This window comes from Brassica napus, chromosome C5 (genome assembly GCF_020379485.1).
Source record: "Brassica napus cultivar Da-Ae chromosome C5, Da-Ae, whole genome shotgun sequence".
NCBI classification, from domain to species: Eukaryota; Viridiplantae; Streptophyta; class Magnoliopsida; order Brassicales; family Brassicaceae; genus Brassica; species Brassica napus.
In genome coordinates, this window is record NC_063448.1 from 4799981 (window position 1) to 4818974 (window position 18994).

The 18994-nt window shown below is 42.2% G+C and overlaps 1 protein-coding gene and 2 non-coding genes across 3 annotated transcripts; 1 reads left to right on the top strand and 2 right to left on the bottom strand.

The window, feature by feature from the left end:
• Window positions 1–4833: 4833 nt before the first annotated feature.
• Window positions 4834–4940, top strand: LOC125588047. Its single transcript, XR_007324443.1, has one exon. It is a non-coding gene; the product is annotated as a small nucleolar RNA R71 (small nucleolar RNA).
• A 9737-nt stretch (window positions 4941–14677) lies between these two features.
• Window positions 14678–17776, bottom strand: LOC106356287 (chaperone protein DnaJ-like). The gene is made up of 3 exons (XM_013796073.3): window positions 16989–17776; window positions 16181–16899; window positions 14678–15912 (listed from the first exon to the last, which is right to left on the bottom strand). Exons 1-3 carry the CDS (start codon window positions 17124–17126, stop codon window positions 15462–15464), a joined length of 1308 nt encoding a protein of 435 aa, XP_013651527.1. The 5' UTR covers window positions 17127–17776; the 3' UTR covers window positions 14678–15461.
• Window positions 15086–15159, bottom strand: TRNAR-UCG. The gene has a single exon. It is a non-coding gene; the product is annotated as a tRNA-Arg (tRNA).
• Window positions 17777–18994: the final 1218 nt, after the last annotated feature.

Here is an 18994-nt window from a genome sequence, read left to right on the forward strand (position 1 = left end):
AACTATTGCTCCATATGGCCTAACCTCTTTGACTTTGAAAGGACCTGACCACCTTGACTTAAGCTTTCCTGGAAATAGCTTCAGCCTAGAGTTGTAGAGAAGAACTTGATCTCCTTCTTTAAACTCTCTCTTCAGGATATTCTTGTCATGGAAAGCTTTAGTCTTCTCCTTGTAGATCCTTGAGTTCTCAAAAGCATCCATTCTTATCTCATCAAGCTCATGTAGCTGAAAAATCCTTTTCTCCTTGGCACTCTTGATGTCAAAGTTCAGCAACTTTATTGCCCATAGTGCCTTGTACTCAAGCTCCACTGGCAGATGGCAAGCTTTCCCATACACTAGGTTGAAAGGTGTGGTGCCCAGTGGTGTCTTGTACGCTGTCCTATAAGCCCAAAGTGCATCATCGAGCTTATTGGACCAATCCTTCCTTGTGATCCCCACAATCTTCTCCAAGATAGACTTGATCTCCCTGTTAGAAATCTCAACTTGGCCACTTGTTTGGGGGTGATAAGGGGTTGCCACCTTGTGCTTCACACCATTCTTCTTGAGAAGTCCCTCAAGCAGTTTGTTAATGAAGTGGGAACCTCCGTCACTGATCACAACTCTTGGGACTCCAAACCTTGGAAAGATGTTGCTCTTGAACATCTTGGTTACAACTCTAGCATCATTGGTGGGGCTTGCAATAGCTTCCACCCATTTGGAGACATAATCGACAGCCACAAGGATGTATTTGTTTCCAAAAGATGATGGAAATGGTCCCATGAAGTCAATACCCCACACATCAAACACTTCAACTTCAAGGATTGGATTCTGAGGCATCTCATTCCTCTTTGTGATGTTTCCTCTTCTTTGGCAAGAATCACACTTTGAGACAAAGTCTTGTGTATCCTTGAACATATGTGGCCACCAGAATCCAGCTTGTAATACTTTCGCAACTGTCTTGAAGGTGGCAAAGTGGCCTCCATAAGATGATCCATGACACTGTGTAAGGATCCCATCAATCTCCTCATTTGCAACCACTCTTCTATAAAGCTGATCCTTGCAGAGAATGTAGAGATAGGGTTCATCCCAGTAGTATCTCTTCACATCCTTGTAGAACTTCTTCTTGGCATAGCCCACAAGATTCAAAGGTTCTCTTCCTGTGGCTAGGTAGTTCACCAAATCAGCATACCAAGGTTCCTTCTCTTCTGTTGCCTTGACTTCTTCCAGCTTCCTACCAGTCTCACAAACTGCTATCACTGCTTCAATAGCCATGATCTGCTCCTCAGGAAGTCCTTCGTCAATAGGAATACCAGACTCTACCCTCAACCTGGACAAATGATCAGCTACACCATTCTCAACTCCGGGCTTGTCTTTAATCTCCATATCAAACTCTTGAAGCAAAAGGATCCACCTCAAAAGCCTGGGTTTTGCATCCTTCTTGGCCAAAAGGTGTCTCAAGCAGCATGATCTGTGTAGACAATGACTTTAGACCCAACCAAGTAGCTCCTGAACTTCTCAAAGGCAAAAACAATTGCCAGCATCTCCTTCTCTGTTGTGGCATAACGTATCTGAGCATCATTGAGGGTTTGGCTGGCATAGTAGATCACATGGGTTTTGCCATCTTTCTTCTGCCCCAAAACAGCTCCCACAGCATAGTCACTAGCGTCACACATGATCTCAAAAGGGAGATCCCAATCAGGTGGCTGGACAATTGGAGCACTAATGAGTTCACCTTTCAGCTTCTTGAAAGCTTGTAGACATTCCACATCAAAACTGAAGGTGGCTTCCTTGCACAGCAGCCTCGTCAAAGGTCTAGTGATCATGGAGAAGTCCTTGATGAACCTCCTGTAGAACCCAACATGACCAAGAAAACTCCGGATGTCTTTCACTGTCTTTGGTGGGGGCAAACCAACCATAACATCGATCTTGGCTTTATCCACTTCAATTCCCTTCTCTGAAATCTTGTGTCCCAGCACAATCCCTTCCTTGACCATGAAGTGACACTTCTCCCAACTCAACACCAGGTTGGTGTCTTCACATCTCTGTAGGACCCTGCACAAGTTTGACAAACAAGCAGAAAACGAAGATCCGTAGACAGAAAAATCATCCATAAATACCTCCACAACATCCTCAATCAGATCAGAGAAAATTGACATCATACACCTTTGAAAGGTGGCTGGAGCATTACATAGACCAAATGGCATCCTTCGATATGCAAAGGTACCATAGGGACATATGAATGTCGTTTTCTCTTGATCATTGGGGTGTATGGGGATTTGGAAGAATCCTGAGTACCCATCAAGAAAGCAGTAGAATGGGTGATTTGCAAGTCTCTCAAGCATCTGATCAATAAATGGTAATGGGAAATGATCCTTTCTAGATGCGGAGTTTAGTTTTCGGTAATCAATGCACATTCTATGACCTGTGATGGTTCTTGTTGGTATCAATTCATCCTTGTCATTTTTAATCACAGTGATACCACCTTTCTTTGGTACAACATGCACAGGTGATACCCATTTAGAATCTGAGATAGGGTAAATAACACCAGCATCTAAGAGTTTAAGAATCTCTTTCTTTACAACATCCTTCAGGTTAGGGTTTAACCTTCTTTGATGCTCGATAGAAGTCATTGATTCATCCTCAAGATGTATCCTATGCATGCACAAAGAGGGTGATATTCCCTTGATGTCATCCAGTGAGTAACCTATTGCCTTTCTAAATCTTTTAAGCGTTTTCAAAAGTTCAGATAGCTCAGTTTCAGTAAGTTCACTACTCACAATGACAGGATAAGTTTCATTAGGACCAAGGAATGCATACCTTACACCATGGGGTAGAGGTTTAAGCTCCACTTTAGGTGCCTTAAGCTCACTCCAGTCATTCTGCTGGGTGTCATCTTGCTGAGTGGCTGAGACTTCTTGGTGAACCATCTGTGGAAACTCCTCGTACTGATCCTTACTGACAAACCCCTGGTGTGAATCCAGCATCATCCCGTAGGCAGTACTCTCCAGGTTCTCAATCACCACAGCCTCTCTCTCTACAGTCAAAGCATGCTGTAGAGGGTCCTCTAGTGACAACTCTTCAAGGAGTTCATCAGCAAGGGCGTCCATCTCTTCAATGTAGAACACTTGCCCTTGAACTGTTGGCCTCCTCATTACCTCTTTGATGTCAAAATGGAGAATGTGCCCTTTACCCAGATGGAGATCAATCTTGCCTTCTTTCACATTAACAATAGCTCCTGCTGTTGCTAAGAAAGGCCTTCCAAGGATTAAAGGGTCTTGAGCTTCTTCACCCATTTCAAGCACCACAAAGTCTGTAGGGATCTCATAATTTCCAACCATCACTGGGAGGTCCTCTAAGATACCCACAGGGTACTTCACTGAACGATCAGCCAATACCAGAGAAAGTCTACACTTCTTGTACTGAGTGAAGCCGAGCTTCTTAGCAACAGATAGGGGCATCAAGCTGACACTAGCTCCCAAATCGCAGAGACATCTATCAAATACCATAGGTCCAAGAGCACAAGGTAATGTGAAGCATCCTGGATCTTCTAGCTTCTTTGGAATGACAAGCCTCTGAATGATAGCACTGCACTCATGAGTGAGAATCACCATGCCCTCCATCTCTTTCTTCTTTGCAGCTACAGCATCTTTCAGGAACTTGCTGTATTGAGGAATCAGCATGAAAGCATCAATAATGGGCATTGTGATCTGGACTTCACTCATTTGCTTTTCAAATAGAGCTTGGTACTTCTCTAGCAGCTGCCTCTTGAATCGACCTGGGAATGGGAGCTTGGGCTCATAGGCAGGAGGAACAAAAGAACTTTCACTGGCAGGAGTGACAACTTCACCATCCTTAACTGTTTTCTTCTCTTCTCCAACCTTTCCTTTTCCTTTGGCTTCCACTATCTTCTCTAAGATCTCGTCATTGATCTTCTCATCAACAATCACCACTTCATCATCTATGTTGATGGCAACCCCCTCACTTTGTTTCTCAGCATCCTTGGTGAGAGTTCTCTGAGGTAACTCCTTACCACTCCTGAGAGTGATAGCTTTCATGGTTTCCTTTGGGTTTTGCTCAGATTTTCCAGGTAGAGAACCTTGTTGGCGATTTTGTTGAGTGTTCATGGCAGCAAACTGGTTCTCCAAAGCTCTGAACTTGTTGTTGAGCTCATTGTAGCTCCCATCAATCTTTGAGTGAAGGTTCTTCAACTCATAGCCAACATGCTTCTCACTTCTTGTTTGAGACTCCAGGATTTGTTTCAGTAGAGCTTCAGTGGTGTTGACCTGAGGAGTTGAGGTAGAGGGATTAGATTGCTGTTGGGAAGAATGGTTGCCCTTGTTGTTGAAACCAGGAGGAGGGTTTTGCTGAGGTTGATAGCTGCCTTGCTGATTATTCCGAGGCTGATAACCACTCTGTTGGTTGTTGGAATAGGATTTCTGTTGGTAGTTGTTGTACTGAAAGTTGGGCTCTTTCTTGTACCAGCTACCATTGTTGTTGATGAAACACAGCTCTTCCTGACCTTCCAAACCCTCAACTTCATGGACAACAACTGGTGTCTCTTGGCTTGGGTTGCCAACAAAGTGCAGCTGCTCTTGGGTAGCTTTGTCAGCAATGAGGATGTCTATCTTATCTTGTAGAGCCTTCAACTCCTTCCTCGTCTGCTTATCATCTGTTCTACTACCTCTGTCGTGGTCTCCACTGTAGACTGCATCACTTTTAACCATGTTGTCAACCAGCTCCTCTGCATCCTCCTCAGTTCTCCCCAAGAAGAACCCATTGCTAGCTGTATCCAGTCTGGCCCTGTACTTAGGAAGAGCACCACGGTAGAATGTGCTCAGCAAACTCTCCTTAGAGAAACCATGGTGTGGGCATTGAGCTTGGTAGCCCTTGAATCTCTCCCAGGCTTCACTGAATCCTTCCAAGCCCTTCTGTTGAAAGCTGGAAATCTCATTTCTCAGCTTAGCAGTTCTTGAAGTAGAGAAGAACTTCTCCAAGAATGCTCTCTTGCAATCATCCCAAGTGGTGATAGAGTCGCTGGGTAGAGACTTCTCCCACTGACGTGCCTTATCCCCCAAAGAGAAAGGGAATAGCTTGAGCTTTAAGGCATCTTCGGACACACCATTGGTTTTTGACAACCCACAGTAGCTGTCGAACCTGTCCAAGTGATCAAATGGATCCTCTAGAGCCAAGCCATGATACTTGTTGTTCTCGATCACGTTGAGGAGTCCTGATTTGATCTCAAAGTTGTTGGCTGCCACAGCGGGTGCTCGGATTCCCAATCTATGACCATGAATGTTGGGGCGATCGTAAGTGCCAATGGGTCGAGCTGCTCGCTGTTGGTTAGCTGGAGCATTGTTATTAGCGCCATTGACGCCTGCATCATGCTGATGAACGTCTCCCATATCAGTGTTCAGTCTTTGCAGTTGAGCCTGTTGCTCTTCTTCTCTTTTCTTTCTAGCACACTCTCTCTCTAAAGCTCTGATGTCTGCAGCTCGTGGAACTAGGTTTGATGGACCGTTGCTCCGCAAGTTCATACACCTGTAGAATAAGAGGAGGTGAAAAAGAGTCAGTAACAAAAGAAAATAAAAATGACTTAGTCTCAAGCAATTGACTAAATCTCAATGTTTAAATCTACTCAGAATTTGGCAACGGCGCCAATTTGATGTTAGGAGTTTTCAAGGCTCCTAAGACAAATGTTGTAGTATAAATGATTGTCGAACCAGTTCTGAGAGATATGAAAGCACCGAGAATGCAAGTAATCACTTAATCTAAGTGCAACCAATGGTTTTAAAAGGGTTTTTAAACTATAACTAACTAAAAGGAATAACTAAATGATACTTTCTTAACTATGGGAAAAGAGAACTCATGGATATAGGGATTAGACCTCGGGTGATCAAGTTTCGAACTAAGGATGGCAAACGATCAATCAAACTATCAACCTTAAGCTTAGACACAATCCTAAACAAACTCTATGTCTAGATGAATGTTCATTTACTAACACAATCCAAGCATCAAATGTCTTTGGTTGAATAATATGAAAGTAATCATAACTAGCAAGTCCAATGGCTATCTTAGCACCTCTAACAACAAATGTCTTTGGCAAAGTATGCTAAAAGCTAGGAAGAGTTGTCTCGGGCATTTCCTCGAACACCTTTCGGGTGAGAAATGCCTAAAGATCAACAACTGAGGGGCCAACTCAGAAGATGCATTAGGTTCACTCTGCTAGCAAGGAAATATGAATGATCTACACTAAAACATCCTAGCTCTAACCTAATCACTCTTAATCTCCCTAACCCATGAATTCAAAGGGGGATTACTCACTAATCTCCATAATTCCTCTTAAACCCATGTTGGATTTCAGATTAATCATGTAGAGAAACACAAAAAAAAAGTAGATATAAGAACACAGAATTTCAATAACAAAACTGATCAATTGATTCAAGAGATGACTTTCCAAAGGTTTTTGGTGGCTTTTCTTAAGAACAAAAGATGATATGCCTCCTGGTGGCTTACAGAGTATTAAAACATAGGTTTAGAAAATAAAAACGTGCATCATGAAATGACCAAAAGGCCCTTGAGAAATCATAAGTTCGAGCAGAAATAAGACGCGGAGCGACCTCCGCTCGTCGCTCCGAGTAGTCGCTCCATGCTTCGGGAGCGACCTCGCTGTGTCGCTGCGAGAGGTCGCTCCGGACTCGTTCTCGCGTTTCCGAGTGATGAAAACGCGAGCGACCTCCGCTCGTCGCTCCGAATAGTCGCTCCATGTTTCGGGAGCGACCTCGCTGTGTCGCTGCGAGAGGTCGCTCCGGACATGAAAACGCGAGCGACCTCCGCTCGTCGCTCCGAGTAGTCGCTCCATGCTTCGGGAGCGACCTCACTGTGTCGCTGCGAGGGGTCGCTCCGGACTCGTTCTCGCATCTCCGGGTGATCAAAACGCGAGCGACTCTTCCCTGTCGCTCTGGTAAGATCGCTCTGATAGGGAGATCAGAGCGACTTGACGGTGTCGCTCTGGACTGGTCGCTCCGGTAAGGTGCTCGCCCAACGATCACTTTAAACACTTCTTTTGGACTCCAATTGCACCCAAATGTCTCTAAAAACTCCATGTGGTACTCCAATACCTGATAAGGACTCATGTATGCAAAATGCAACCTAAACATGGCTAAATCCTAATCTATATGATCAAAATGCATATGGATGAATGGATAAAACATTAGAAATATGCAAATATCAACGGTGTATGTTAGCTAGCGGTACACGTTAGCAGACTCACTAAACTTATGATAGCAGTAACTGACTCTTGTATATAAGCAGCTCATCTTGTATAGATTAAATTAATGTGAAAAGTTTATTCATTCATAACAAACTATTCTCTTTGGCATTCACGTCTTATGAACTCCATTGTTGAAAGCTTGATAATAGATAATCAGTTTGATGGTTGTTCATTGTTTCAAAAAGAACAAACAGTGAATGGATTAGTGTTTCTTTAGTTTATTGTAGCTTATATTTCCTAGAAAACTCCAAAAATATAACTATCTCCACTGCGCTATGCGGTCGATGGTTGAATATTTTGATGAATATGTCGTTATATATAACTAGATTTTGTAACCAATCGAGCAATAGCCACAAGAAATGCCAACCAATCCTTAAGCCTTAGCCTTCATAAGAATGACAATAAACTAAAAAAGAAGACAGTTGTATCATACACATCAAGAGTCATATAACAACTCACTCTAAGAAAAACATAATAAAGCCTCAAGCCCTCAAATCGTAAATCTTATATACAAAGAAGAACAAAGAAAAAGACATGGAGTGAATGGCATGAACCTCGTATATTACCAATCTTTTAAGCCCAAGAACAATCTTTCAAAGCCTATGAGGCTTTGATCGTTGTTCTTCGCTCAACTTCTTAGGAAAATTCACTATAAACGTGACCAGCGAAGGGTTTGTTCTCACGTGCATCGCTCGTCCAACTTCTGATTTCGTTATTGAAACCCATAAAGAAGACGCCATGATTTAAATTACTCAAAAATTGTTTCACTTTCTATCGAATCATCACATTAGAGAATATGTTGGTGATGCATAATAAGAATAAGACTCATGTCATTCTTTTTGATAGTAGTTAACGTGGATGTCAAGTAATTACAACTTAAGCAAGTTTCAATAAAGAAACAAAGAAACAGGATCAAGTCCCTCCTAAACAACATAAACAGTGTTTCTCCACCATCACCACTATGTTCTTCACTCCCACTTGCTCTCCTTCCATTATAAATTTATATTAAGGCTGCTTCAGAACCGATGCTATTGAATGTTTCAACAGATATTTTCTTCGAAATAAATAATCATATTCCAAGATGGCCTCTCTCACCCCATATTTTTATTTTATTTTAATATCTCTGTTTTCTTTGGGATCTGGTTCAGATTTTTCTCTCCTCAAGCCTCTATGTTTATCTTTCTCTCACAGTGACCTTTTTCCAGTTTTGGCTCATCAATGATGCAAGGTGAAGTACAATTGCAGCCAACGGATTCGCAGAAGCTGAGTGTTTCCGATGAGATAATAAAGGCTGAAGATTCGGAGAGTGTTTCTGCTTGCTGTCGTTTCTGTCTGATGGAGAATGATGGCGGCGGCGATGAATTGATATCATCGTGTATGTGCAAAGGCACTCAGAAATTTGTGCATCGTTCGTGTCTCGATCATTGGCGATCGCTCAATGATGGAAGCTTTGCTTTCTCTAACTGCACCACTTGCAATGCTCAGTTTCACCTCCCTGAGGTCGAGCAGCCCCTTGATGATTACTTCACCGTCTGGCATGCGTTTTTGATGTTGTAGTTTGTGAGTCGATCTCTTTCTCTTTTGTCTGCATATTGCTTTCTTGTTGCTCCTGTTTTGGAATCTTGACCTGGTTTCTCATTGCTGAGACCTGTTCTTGATTGTTGACAATTATATATTCATAGGCTGCTGCCTTGACGGCCGTGATGACATACGTGATAGATATTCACGGAAACTTTCGCAACTCTCTCAAAAATGAACAGGTTATTGGTATACTGGCAAAACATCCCATCCTGTTTTATTATTCCATTGGTGAGTCCTGAATCTTTCATCTTTCATCTTTTTCCAATAAATTGAATTCCTCAGCGGTATCTAGAAACCTAACACGCTCTTTAAACATTCTTAGGATTTGTAACCATCTTCGGGATGTATGGGTTTCTTTGCCTCATTACACTATGTATGTATTTTTCCCTGCGTCGGTGGGGTTTTTAAACTTATGAGACTATTCTTTAATTGCAAGTAAAAACGTTATATGGAGTTTCGCGCGCTTAAAAAAAAAGGGTAAAGTTTATGCAGCTTTCTTTTCTTTATCACGGGGTTGTAAGTATGTAAATGTATAAACTTGTATTTGTATGTTTATGAGCTGAAGCAACACTATGGAGGTGTTGAAATGATTTGATTTTTAATGAGTTCTATAGATAATTGAAAAATTTAATGTGTTTTTTTGTTAAACTACTTGTTAGAAATTGAAGAACATAGTGAAGAACAAGAGAGAGATGTTTAATCTAGAAAGTAGAGAGAGATAGAGTAAATAAGGAGAATCTTATTTGCTTGATTAATTTGCTTATGGGAACATCCCATATATATAGGGGTTACAAGTATGGCAAATGGTAGATGAGATATGATAAACTAATAATCCATTGTCTTGAGACTTTAACCCACCATACATGCTTGTCCCTTGTAGTGGCATCTCCATTGTCTTGAGACCTTAACCCACCATGCATGCTTGTCCCTTGTAGTGGCATCTCCATTGTCTTGAGACCTTAACCAACCATGCATGCTTGTCTCTTGTAGTGGTATCTCCATTGTCTTGAGACCTTAACCAACCATCTTGTTTCTTATTGCTTCATCTTCACACTCCCCCTCAAGCTTGACCATAGGGACTGGTCAAACTTGGAAACCATGAAGCATTCCCTCATTAAAACCTTTAGCTTGGAAAAACCTCATGGGATAAAAACCAAGCCAAGGAAAAAGAGTAGAACACTTCATGGCTAAGAGGATTAGTGTGATGAAAAATCTACGAGTCCTAACTTGGAATGTATGAACTCGCAAACCTTGGTGCTTGCAGCCTTGGTAAAGATGTCAGCTAGTTGATCCTCACTTCTTGTGTAGCAGGGTAAGATGATCCTTTGTTCCACTGCTTGCCTAACTTTATGACAATCCACCTCAATGTGTTTAGTCCTCTCATGGAACACACTGTTGGAAGCTATGTGTATTGCTGCTTGATTATCACAATGCATGGTGATTGGAGTTGATGTCTCTATACCCAAGTCTCGAAGTAGGTTTCTGATCCAAATCAACTCACTAGTGAGCTTCCTCATTGCCCTATATTCAGCTTCAGCACTTGAGCATGACACTATCTTCTGTTTCTTGCTCTTCCAAGTGACAAGATTGCCTCCAATAAATGTACAATAGCCGGTAGTGGATCTCCTATCCACTCTGTCTCCTGCCCAATCAGCATCACAATACCCAACTATCTCTGTATTTTTGTTGCATCCCATCCACACTCCTTGCCCTGGCGCCTCTCTTAGGTATCTTAGGATCCTTTCAACCATGTTCCAATGGTGTATCTTGGGAGCTTGCATATTCTGGCTTACTTGGTTAACTGCAAAGCATACATCAGGCCTGGTGATGGTGAGGTATATCAGCTTTCCTACAATTCTTCTATAGTGTTTAACGTCAGTATAGGGCTTGTCTTCAATCTCCCCCTCACGCAGCACCTTATACCCATCTTCTAGTGGAGTCTTGGCTACTTTCGCTCCAAGATTTCCTGCCTCATTCAAAAGATCAAGTGTGTACTTCCTTTGAGATAAGAAAAGCCCCTCTTTAGAGCGGCATATTTCTATCCCTAGAAAGTACTTTAGCTCACCCAAATCTTTAATATCAAAAGTAGACTTAAGAAAGACTTTGGTTGAGATAATACCTTCCTTGTCACTTCCTGTGATGATAATATCATCTACATAAATAAGAATCACCACAATTCCTTGCTTGCTTGTGAGTGTGAAGAGTGTATGATCAGCTTCTGACTTTACAAACCCTCTTCCATTGAGAGTTGTACTCAGTTTGTGGTACCAAGCCCTTGGTGACTGTTTTAACCCATATATTGCTTTCTTCAACCTTAGGACATTCCCTGGCTTGACCATGTCTTCCATACCCGGAGGTGGCCTCATGTAAACCTCATCCTCCAGCTCTCCTTGAAGAAAAGCATTTTTGACATCCATCTGCCATAAATCCCATTCCAAGTTCACTGCCAATGAGAGTAGAATTCTTATGGTGTGGAGTTTAGCTACTGGTGCAAATGTATCCAGATAGTCTTCTCCATAGACTTGGGTGTATCCTCTTGCAACTAGCCTTGTTTTCTTTCTTTCTGGTTTCCCATTGGCAAGGTACTTGATGGTGAAGAGTAGACGGCTTGTAACAGCTTTCTTTCCTTTGGGGAGCTCAGTTTCATACCAAGTATCATTCTTGATCATGGCACCAACTTCATCCCCAACTGACGCTCTCCACTCTTCATGCTTCATGGCTTCTTCATAAGTCTTTGGTACATACTCTTGATCTAGGTTGCTGATGAAGACTACATGCTCTTCAGATAGTCTCGCAAAAGAACATGTTGCTTGGATAGGATGAGCTACTGCATTGTTGTTGAAGTATACTTTGGTGTCCATCCACTGAGATGGTTTCTTCACCCTTGTACTCCTCCTTAATGGTTGAACTTCTTGTTGCATTCCATCTTGATCATTAACAACTTCTTCTTGGATAGCTTCTTCTTGGATAGCTTCCTCGTGGATAGCTTCGTCATGGATATCTTCTTCAGGGATAGCTTCCTCATGGATAACTTGCAAATTAGGTTGGTTTCCCCCCTCATGATCAGGATGGACTGCTTCTTCAATTGATGTAGCTTCATCCACAACTGGAGGTATATGTGAAGTGCTCGGTACGCCACTTGTTTGAGGCTGGCTGATGCCTAGGTTTTCCAGAATGATTCTCAAGTTGTTTGCCCTATCTGAAGATCCTTGTGAGAGATCCTGAAGGCTTTCCCAACTCTTCTCATCATAGTATCCCTTTGATTCCACAAACTTAACATCCCTTGAGACCATAACTCTTCTTGATTCAGGTATGTAGCACTTGTACCCCTTCTGCGCATGAGTATATCCTATGAACATGCCTTTGACACTCTTGGCTTCAAGCTTGTTTCTCTGTTCCCCTGGTATCAAGACATAGCACACACACCCAAAAACACGCAAGTGATCAATTGGAGGTTTTATTTTGTTTAATACCTGAAAGGGAGAGTTATCTTGGAGGACTTTGGTGGGGATCCTGTTGATCAAATAACATGCTGAGACCACAGCATCTCCCCAGAACCTCTTTGGAACATTGGTATGGAACATCATGCTCCTTGCAACCTCCATAAGATGGCGATTCTTCCTTTCAGCAACTCCATTTTGTTGTGGTGTGTATGGGCAACTTGTTTGATGGATTATGCCATGTTTTGCTAAGTGATGTTTGAAAGCAGTGCTTGTATATTCTCCGCCATTATCAGACCTAAAAATTTTGATCTTGGAATTGAAATGGTTAGATACATAGTTTTGGAAGTTAATAAAAGCTTCTAAAACTCTATCTTTAGTTTGAATCAAGGTGAGCCATGTATATTTTGATTTTTCATCTATGAATGTAACAAAATATTTATGGTTCTCCCTAGACATACAAGGTGCTGTCCAAACATCAGAGTGCACAAGATCAAAGCAATTTTCATAAATAGTCTTAGAATTAGGGAAAACAGATCTCTGATGTTTACCAAGAATACAAGCCTCACAACTTCCACTCTTTAAAGATAGATTAGGTAACATCAGTCCTAAGGCACGATAATGAGGATGACCTAATCTAGCATGCCATAAAACATCACTAGCTAACACAGAAGCAGAATTGAAAGCACAAGATAAATTTGAAAGCTTGGTGTTTTCAAGCAAGTAAAGCTCTCCCTTGCTCACACCCTTTCCCAGCATCTTCCTGGTCTTAATATCCTGAAAGCACACATCATTAGGACTGAAAATAACATTGCAATTTAGATCATTGGTTGCTCTCTTAACAGATAATAAGTTGGATGTGAAAGTAGGCATATAAAAAGCTTGAGACTCCTTATCAAACAGTTTCAAGTTTCCTACTCCTTCAATTGGAATTCTATCACCATTAGCAATCACTACACTCCCTAGAGCAGGTTTAACATCACTAATCAGTCTAGCATCCCTAATCATATGATGAGAAGCTCCTGAATCGATGATCAAAGGTCTAGTAGTATGTGAAGCACTGTGAATAGAATTTAAAGCATTGACACTGATGTTACCAGAGTTTGCATTGATAGCTTTGATAAGGGCTTCAATGTCTGACTTGCGGATGAAGGCATCATCAGGGGATGGCTGGGACATGGCATGGGATGTGGATCCACCAGTGTGGGTGGTTGAGATCATAGCTCTTCCATCTTCTCCTATGCGCATGGAGCCTGGTACTGTGGTTTCATGAGCTCTTGCTTCATGTGCTTTGGCCTGGTTGTATCTGTTGGTTGAAGCAGGTCTGAGGTGAGGATGGAGGATCCAACAATTGGTTTTGGAGTGGCCTAGATTCTTGCAGTGCTCACAAGTCACAGACTTGTCTCCTCCTCTTCTTGGTTTGAAGTGTGCTTTGTTGACTGAAGCACTCTCCATCTTCTCAGCTTTGTTTGCCATAGACAGTTCCCCTTTTCCACCAAAGAGACCATCTGAGCCTAGCTCCTTCCGAAGTTGAGCACACACATCATCATAGCTTGGAAGCTCTTTAGCTCTCAATATGTGTTTAAGTACATCATTGAAGCTTGGGTTGAGTGTGAGAAGCAATCCAAAGACCTTGTCTTGCTCACGCCTCTCTTCTAGTGTACTAGGATCAGTGGTACTTGGTCTCAGCATCTCAAGTTCAGACCACAGCTGGCTGTACTTCCCAAGGTGCTTGGTGAAGTCCATCTCCTCTTGCTGTAAGTTGTTGATTGCCCTCTTAACCTCAAAAATTCTGGTGAGGTTTGAAGTGTTGCCATATACCTTGTGTAAGGTATCCCATAGCTTCTTTGCAGTCTCACAATGTGAGTAAGACTCCATGATAGGAGTATCAAGTGAGCCTTGCAAGATAGACAGCACCATGAGATCCTCCTGACCCCATTTGCCTTCATCTACCACTACAACCTCCTTGCCATCTTCTCCTTGGGTGATTTGTCTTGGGGCCTCACTTGTGGTGATGTGCTCCCATAGACCTCTTCCTCCAAGAGCTGTCCTGGTCAATCTCGACCAGGTAATGTAGTTAGGACCTTTCAGGATGACTGGAATCCTAACTAGCTTGTGCTGCTCCATCTTTGCTTGCTATTGTCCAGCGGGTAAAAAATAAAAAATTTGCCAAGGAGAAATTTGAATTTCTGAGGCTAGGCAAGAGAGAAAACAAGGGAAGCCAAGATATGTTCTCTAGAAATGAAGAAAGTAAACCAAACAAGTGAAAGAGTAAGGTGAATAGAGTAAATTTGCGGAAGCAGTTTGGTGTTCAAGAGCTTGGATGCTCTGATACCATGTTAGAAATTGAAGAACATAGTGAAGAACAAGAGAGAGAGAGATGTTTAATCTAGAAAGTAGAGAGAGATAGAGTAAATAAGGAGAATCTTATTTGCTTGATTAATTTGCTTATGGGAACATCCCATATATATAGGGGTTACAAGTATGGCAAATGGTAGATGAGATATGATAAACTAATAATCCATTGTCTTGAGACTTTAACCCACCATACATGCTTGTCCCTTGTAGTGGCATCTCCATTGTCTTGAGACCTTAACCCACCATGCATGCTTGTCCCTTGTAGTGGCATCTCCATTGTCTTGAGACCTTAACCAACCATCTTGTTTCTTATTGCTTCATCTTCACACTACTCCTATTTGAATATCGATAGTGAATACTATAAATAGTGAAGGGATTAGTGTTCCTCTAAGTTTATCGCTGCTTCAATTTCCTAGAAACTCCAAACATGTATAAATATCTCAAAATACTAAAAAAACGACCACAGTGGAAGTCGAACCCACGACCTTCTGATCCGAAGTCAGACGCGCTAATCCACTGCGCTATGCGGTCTATGACTTTAAAGCTGAAAACATTAATTATATAGAGAACGTAGTTTTTGTAACCCCAATCGAGCAATACCTAGCCATTAGTCACAAGAAATGCCAACCAATTCTTAAGCCTTATCCTTCATAACTCATAAGAATGTCAATAAACTAAAAGAAGACAATTGTATCATCCACATCAAGAATCATATAACAACAGCTCACTCTAAGAAAAATATAATAAAGCCTCAAGCCCTCAACTCGTAAATCTTATATACAAAGAAAAAGACATGAATTGAATGGCATGAGACCCGTATATAATATCAACCTTTAAGCCCAAGAACAATCTTTCAAGACCTCATAGGCAATTGATCGTTGTTCTTCGCTCAACTTCTTAGGAAAATTCACTAAAAACGTGATCCTCAAGTCACCTCGTTTACCTTCTTCTTTAGCGTTAGGCAAACCTTGACCTTTAATAGCCTTCTCAAACCCATGAAAGATCACTTCTCCTACAGATACCGACATCGACTCACCACTCAGTAACGGCACCGAGAGTTTGCATCCAGTCAAAGCCTTTACAAGTGGAATCTCGACCGCAATCTCTAAGTCGTCACCACGTCTTTTGAACAGAGGATGTCTCTTTTCTTCGACCACGAACGTGATATCTTCAGGGAGGTAGCCTGGTTTCTCGTTACCTACTCCTTCGAATGTGATCTTTGTCCCTTTCTTCCATCCCGGTTTGATGTTCACTTTCAACGTCTCTTCTTGTTTCCTAATCAACCTGTCCATTACAGAACACAATGAATGGACCAAGGCAAGATAAACACAAACCCACTTATGGCCGGGATCTGAAATTTGTGAATTATAAACATTTTTAAAAAACTTTTTCTTGAAAAATAAAAAAACATTTTTAAAAAACTTTAATAAATTTTTTTCAAAGAATTATTAAAAAATTTAGAATTTTTGAAATTAAAACCCAAAAACTAATGTGCCTGCAACCACTAGACCGAACCAAACTTAAAGAAAATGAATGAGTTTGAGAGACAAACCCTTCATCGGTGATGATGTCCCTAGTGACCTTGATGTTCTTGACTCCACCATGGCATAGTTCTTCCAACGTACACTCGAGCTTTTTCTCCACAGCCGGCGGCTTCTTCGGCTGCGTCGACTGAGAGAAAACTATCGGTGTCGTGCTCCTCCTGCTCACGCTCCTCCCCACTGACCCACCCGTATCCCTCTTCGACTGATGTCTCGTGCTCGTGCTCTTCGAAAACGACGTCGTGGACCCTGATCTCCCGTCTTTATCTCTCTTGCTACGGCTCTTCGAAATAGTCTTCGGAGAAGACGGGGTAGAGCTCGGAGGGGACGTGGACGTTAGTCCCTGCGCGGAGCCAAACAAATCTCCCAAGGTCTGATCTTTCCCTCTCGGGCTCGTGAAAGGCGACGTCATCGGGCTCGCGTTGTTGGAAACGGGGCGTGATTTGAGTCCGTGTGTTCTCCCTACGCCTCCGTGGCTGCTGCCGCCGCCGTCGTCTCTGCGGCTGGTGGTTCTCGAGAAAGTGGAACGGCGGTTGGAAGAGGCGGAGGAGAGGTATGTGGGACGAGCTTGCGGCGTGTGGCTGCGGCGGCTGCTGGAGTTAGATAGGAGAGAAGAACGGCGTTTGAAGACGGAGCTATCGTCCATGCTCTGTAACCGGAGACCTCTCCGAGCAGCGATGAGATCATCCTCCTCCGCGAATTTCTCCTCTAGATATTTCTGGTGGATCGTCTGAAAAAATGTAATATCAAATTCATTACATTTTTTTTTAATCCAAAATGATGATAAAAATCAGATATTTGGAAAATTGATCAATGTACGGAATCGTTGTCGGAGTGAGAGTCGGTTTTGCGATGAGAAGAGAGAGGGTGCAGTTTTGTGACGATTGATTTGTATGCTTTGCATGCTGTCTTGGAGATACCGAAGAAATCTGTCGCCGGCGATCGTGGAGTTGTCATTGCATCGATAAGAAGAAGAAAAAACTTGATCGGGGAAATGGCGGAAAGAGAAAGACAGAAGAGAGAGAGATTAGGAGAATTTTGTCGTGCGTAGGAAATAATTACCAGACAGACACGAAGAGCCGAGATGTTTGGCCTCCCGCTTTTATTAGGATTCTTTTTTTTTTTTCAATTTTAAAATGAAACCATGACTAAAAATGCTGTAAACCATTTAATTGAATTAAATATCCGGGAGCTAACTTTTATAAAATTGATATCTTTGGTTGTTGACTTTGTTTTTCATTCTCATCATATGACTTATTGTTAGAAATATGAGAGAAGTGTTGTTGTGAAAGTTGTGTCTTTCTCATTAGCTCTCACTATCAATATATAGTGGAGGTTCCAAGGGTTTACAACAAAGGAGAGTATCTACACATTTATTACATATTGACCACAAATATCTAGACTTGGTCAAAGCTCATAAATGCTCCGGTTGAATGAGTCTTCATCTTGACTAGTCTTGGACGGATGAGACAAACCGGAGACGGGTGTAGACGGACCGGATAGTCGGGTCAGATGTAAACCTCCTTGATGGTTAATGGCAATCCACATATCCATATCATGGATTTATAACACTCCCCCTTGGATGCCATAACCATATCGGGCTTGTAATGTGCTAACGTTGCCTCATTAAAACCTCTCCCGGAAAACCCAAAACCCAATGTGGTAAAAAGGGAAACCAAGGACAGGAAAAAGAGTACAACACACATTACTCCCCCTGATTTGGACATCACTGAAGGTCCTTGAGTCTTCGCATGCCAATCTGCTGCGTAAGCTTCCTGAATGTGCTGGTGGGAAGTGACTTGGTGAAGAGGTCGGCTGAGTTCTCACTTGACCGGATTTGAGTGACGCTGACCTCCTTGGCTTTCTGCAACTCATGTGTGAAGAAGAACTTGGGTAGTATATGTTTGGTTCGGTCACCTTTGATATACCCATCTTTGAGTTGAGCAATGCAGGCTGCATTATCCTCATATATGATGGTCGGACCATTGTCCTCGACCATTCCACTATCTGATCGGATGTGTTGAGTCATAGACCTCAACCATACACACTCACGACTTGCCTCATGCATGGCTAAGATTTCTGAGTGATTTGATGATGTGGCTGCTATAGTTTGTTTCATGGAACGCCATGATATTGCAGTACCACCATGAGTGAACACATATCCGGTTTGGGACCGAGCATGGTGTGGATCAGATAAGTAGCCTGCATCAGCAAAGCCTACTAAACCATCTTTGGTTTCATTGGTATAAAATAGACCCAAATCCTTAGTTCCTTGAAGGTAACGTAGGATATGTTTAATTCCATTCCAGTGCCTTTGGGTCGGACATGAACTAAAACGGGCTAGGAGACTCACGGCAAAACATATATCTGGTCTAGTGTGGCTAGCCAAATACAGTAACGCTCCTATGGCACTGAGGTAAGGCACTTCTGGACCCAGGACATTCTCATTCTCGTCCTTAGGACGGAATGGGTCAGTGTCCACTCCAAGGGACCTCACGACCATTGGGCTGGTCAATGGGTGAGCCTGGTCCATGTTAAATCTCTTGAGTACTTTTTCTGTATATGCCTTTTGATGCACAAGGATTCCTCCTTTTATGTACTCAAGTTGTAACCCCAAACAGACTTTAGTTTTACCTAGGTCTTTCATTTCAAACTCTTTCTTGAGATATTCAACTGTTTGGGCGATTTCCCCAGGGGTTCCAATGATGTTCAAATCATCAACATACACTGCTATGATAACAAATCCTTTGTTTGCAAACTTCTTTATAAAGATACATGGACTGATAGGGTCGTTCTTATAGCCAACTTTGGCAAGGTATTCGCTT

Bases quoted from the DNA above. Each gene is read 5' to 3' on its own strand.
- LOC106356287 (XM_013796073.3), bottom strand. From the start codon at position 17,126: ATGACAACTCCACGATCGCCGGCGACAGATTTCTTCGGTATCTCCAAG. The intron at 16,900-16,988 runs GTACATTGATCA...ACATTTTTTCAG, and splicing joins CTCACTCCGACAACGATTCC to ACGATCCACCAGAAATATCT. The intron at 15,913-16,180 runs GTTTGTCTCTCA...TGTAATGGACAG, and splicing joins GACATCATCACCGATGAAGG to GTTGATTAGGAAACAAGAAG.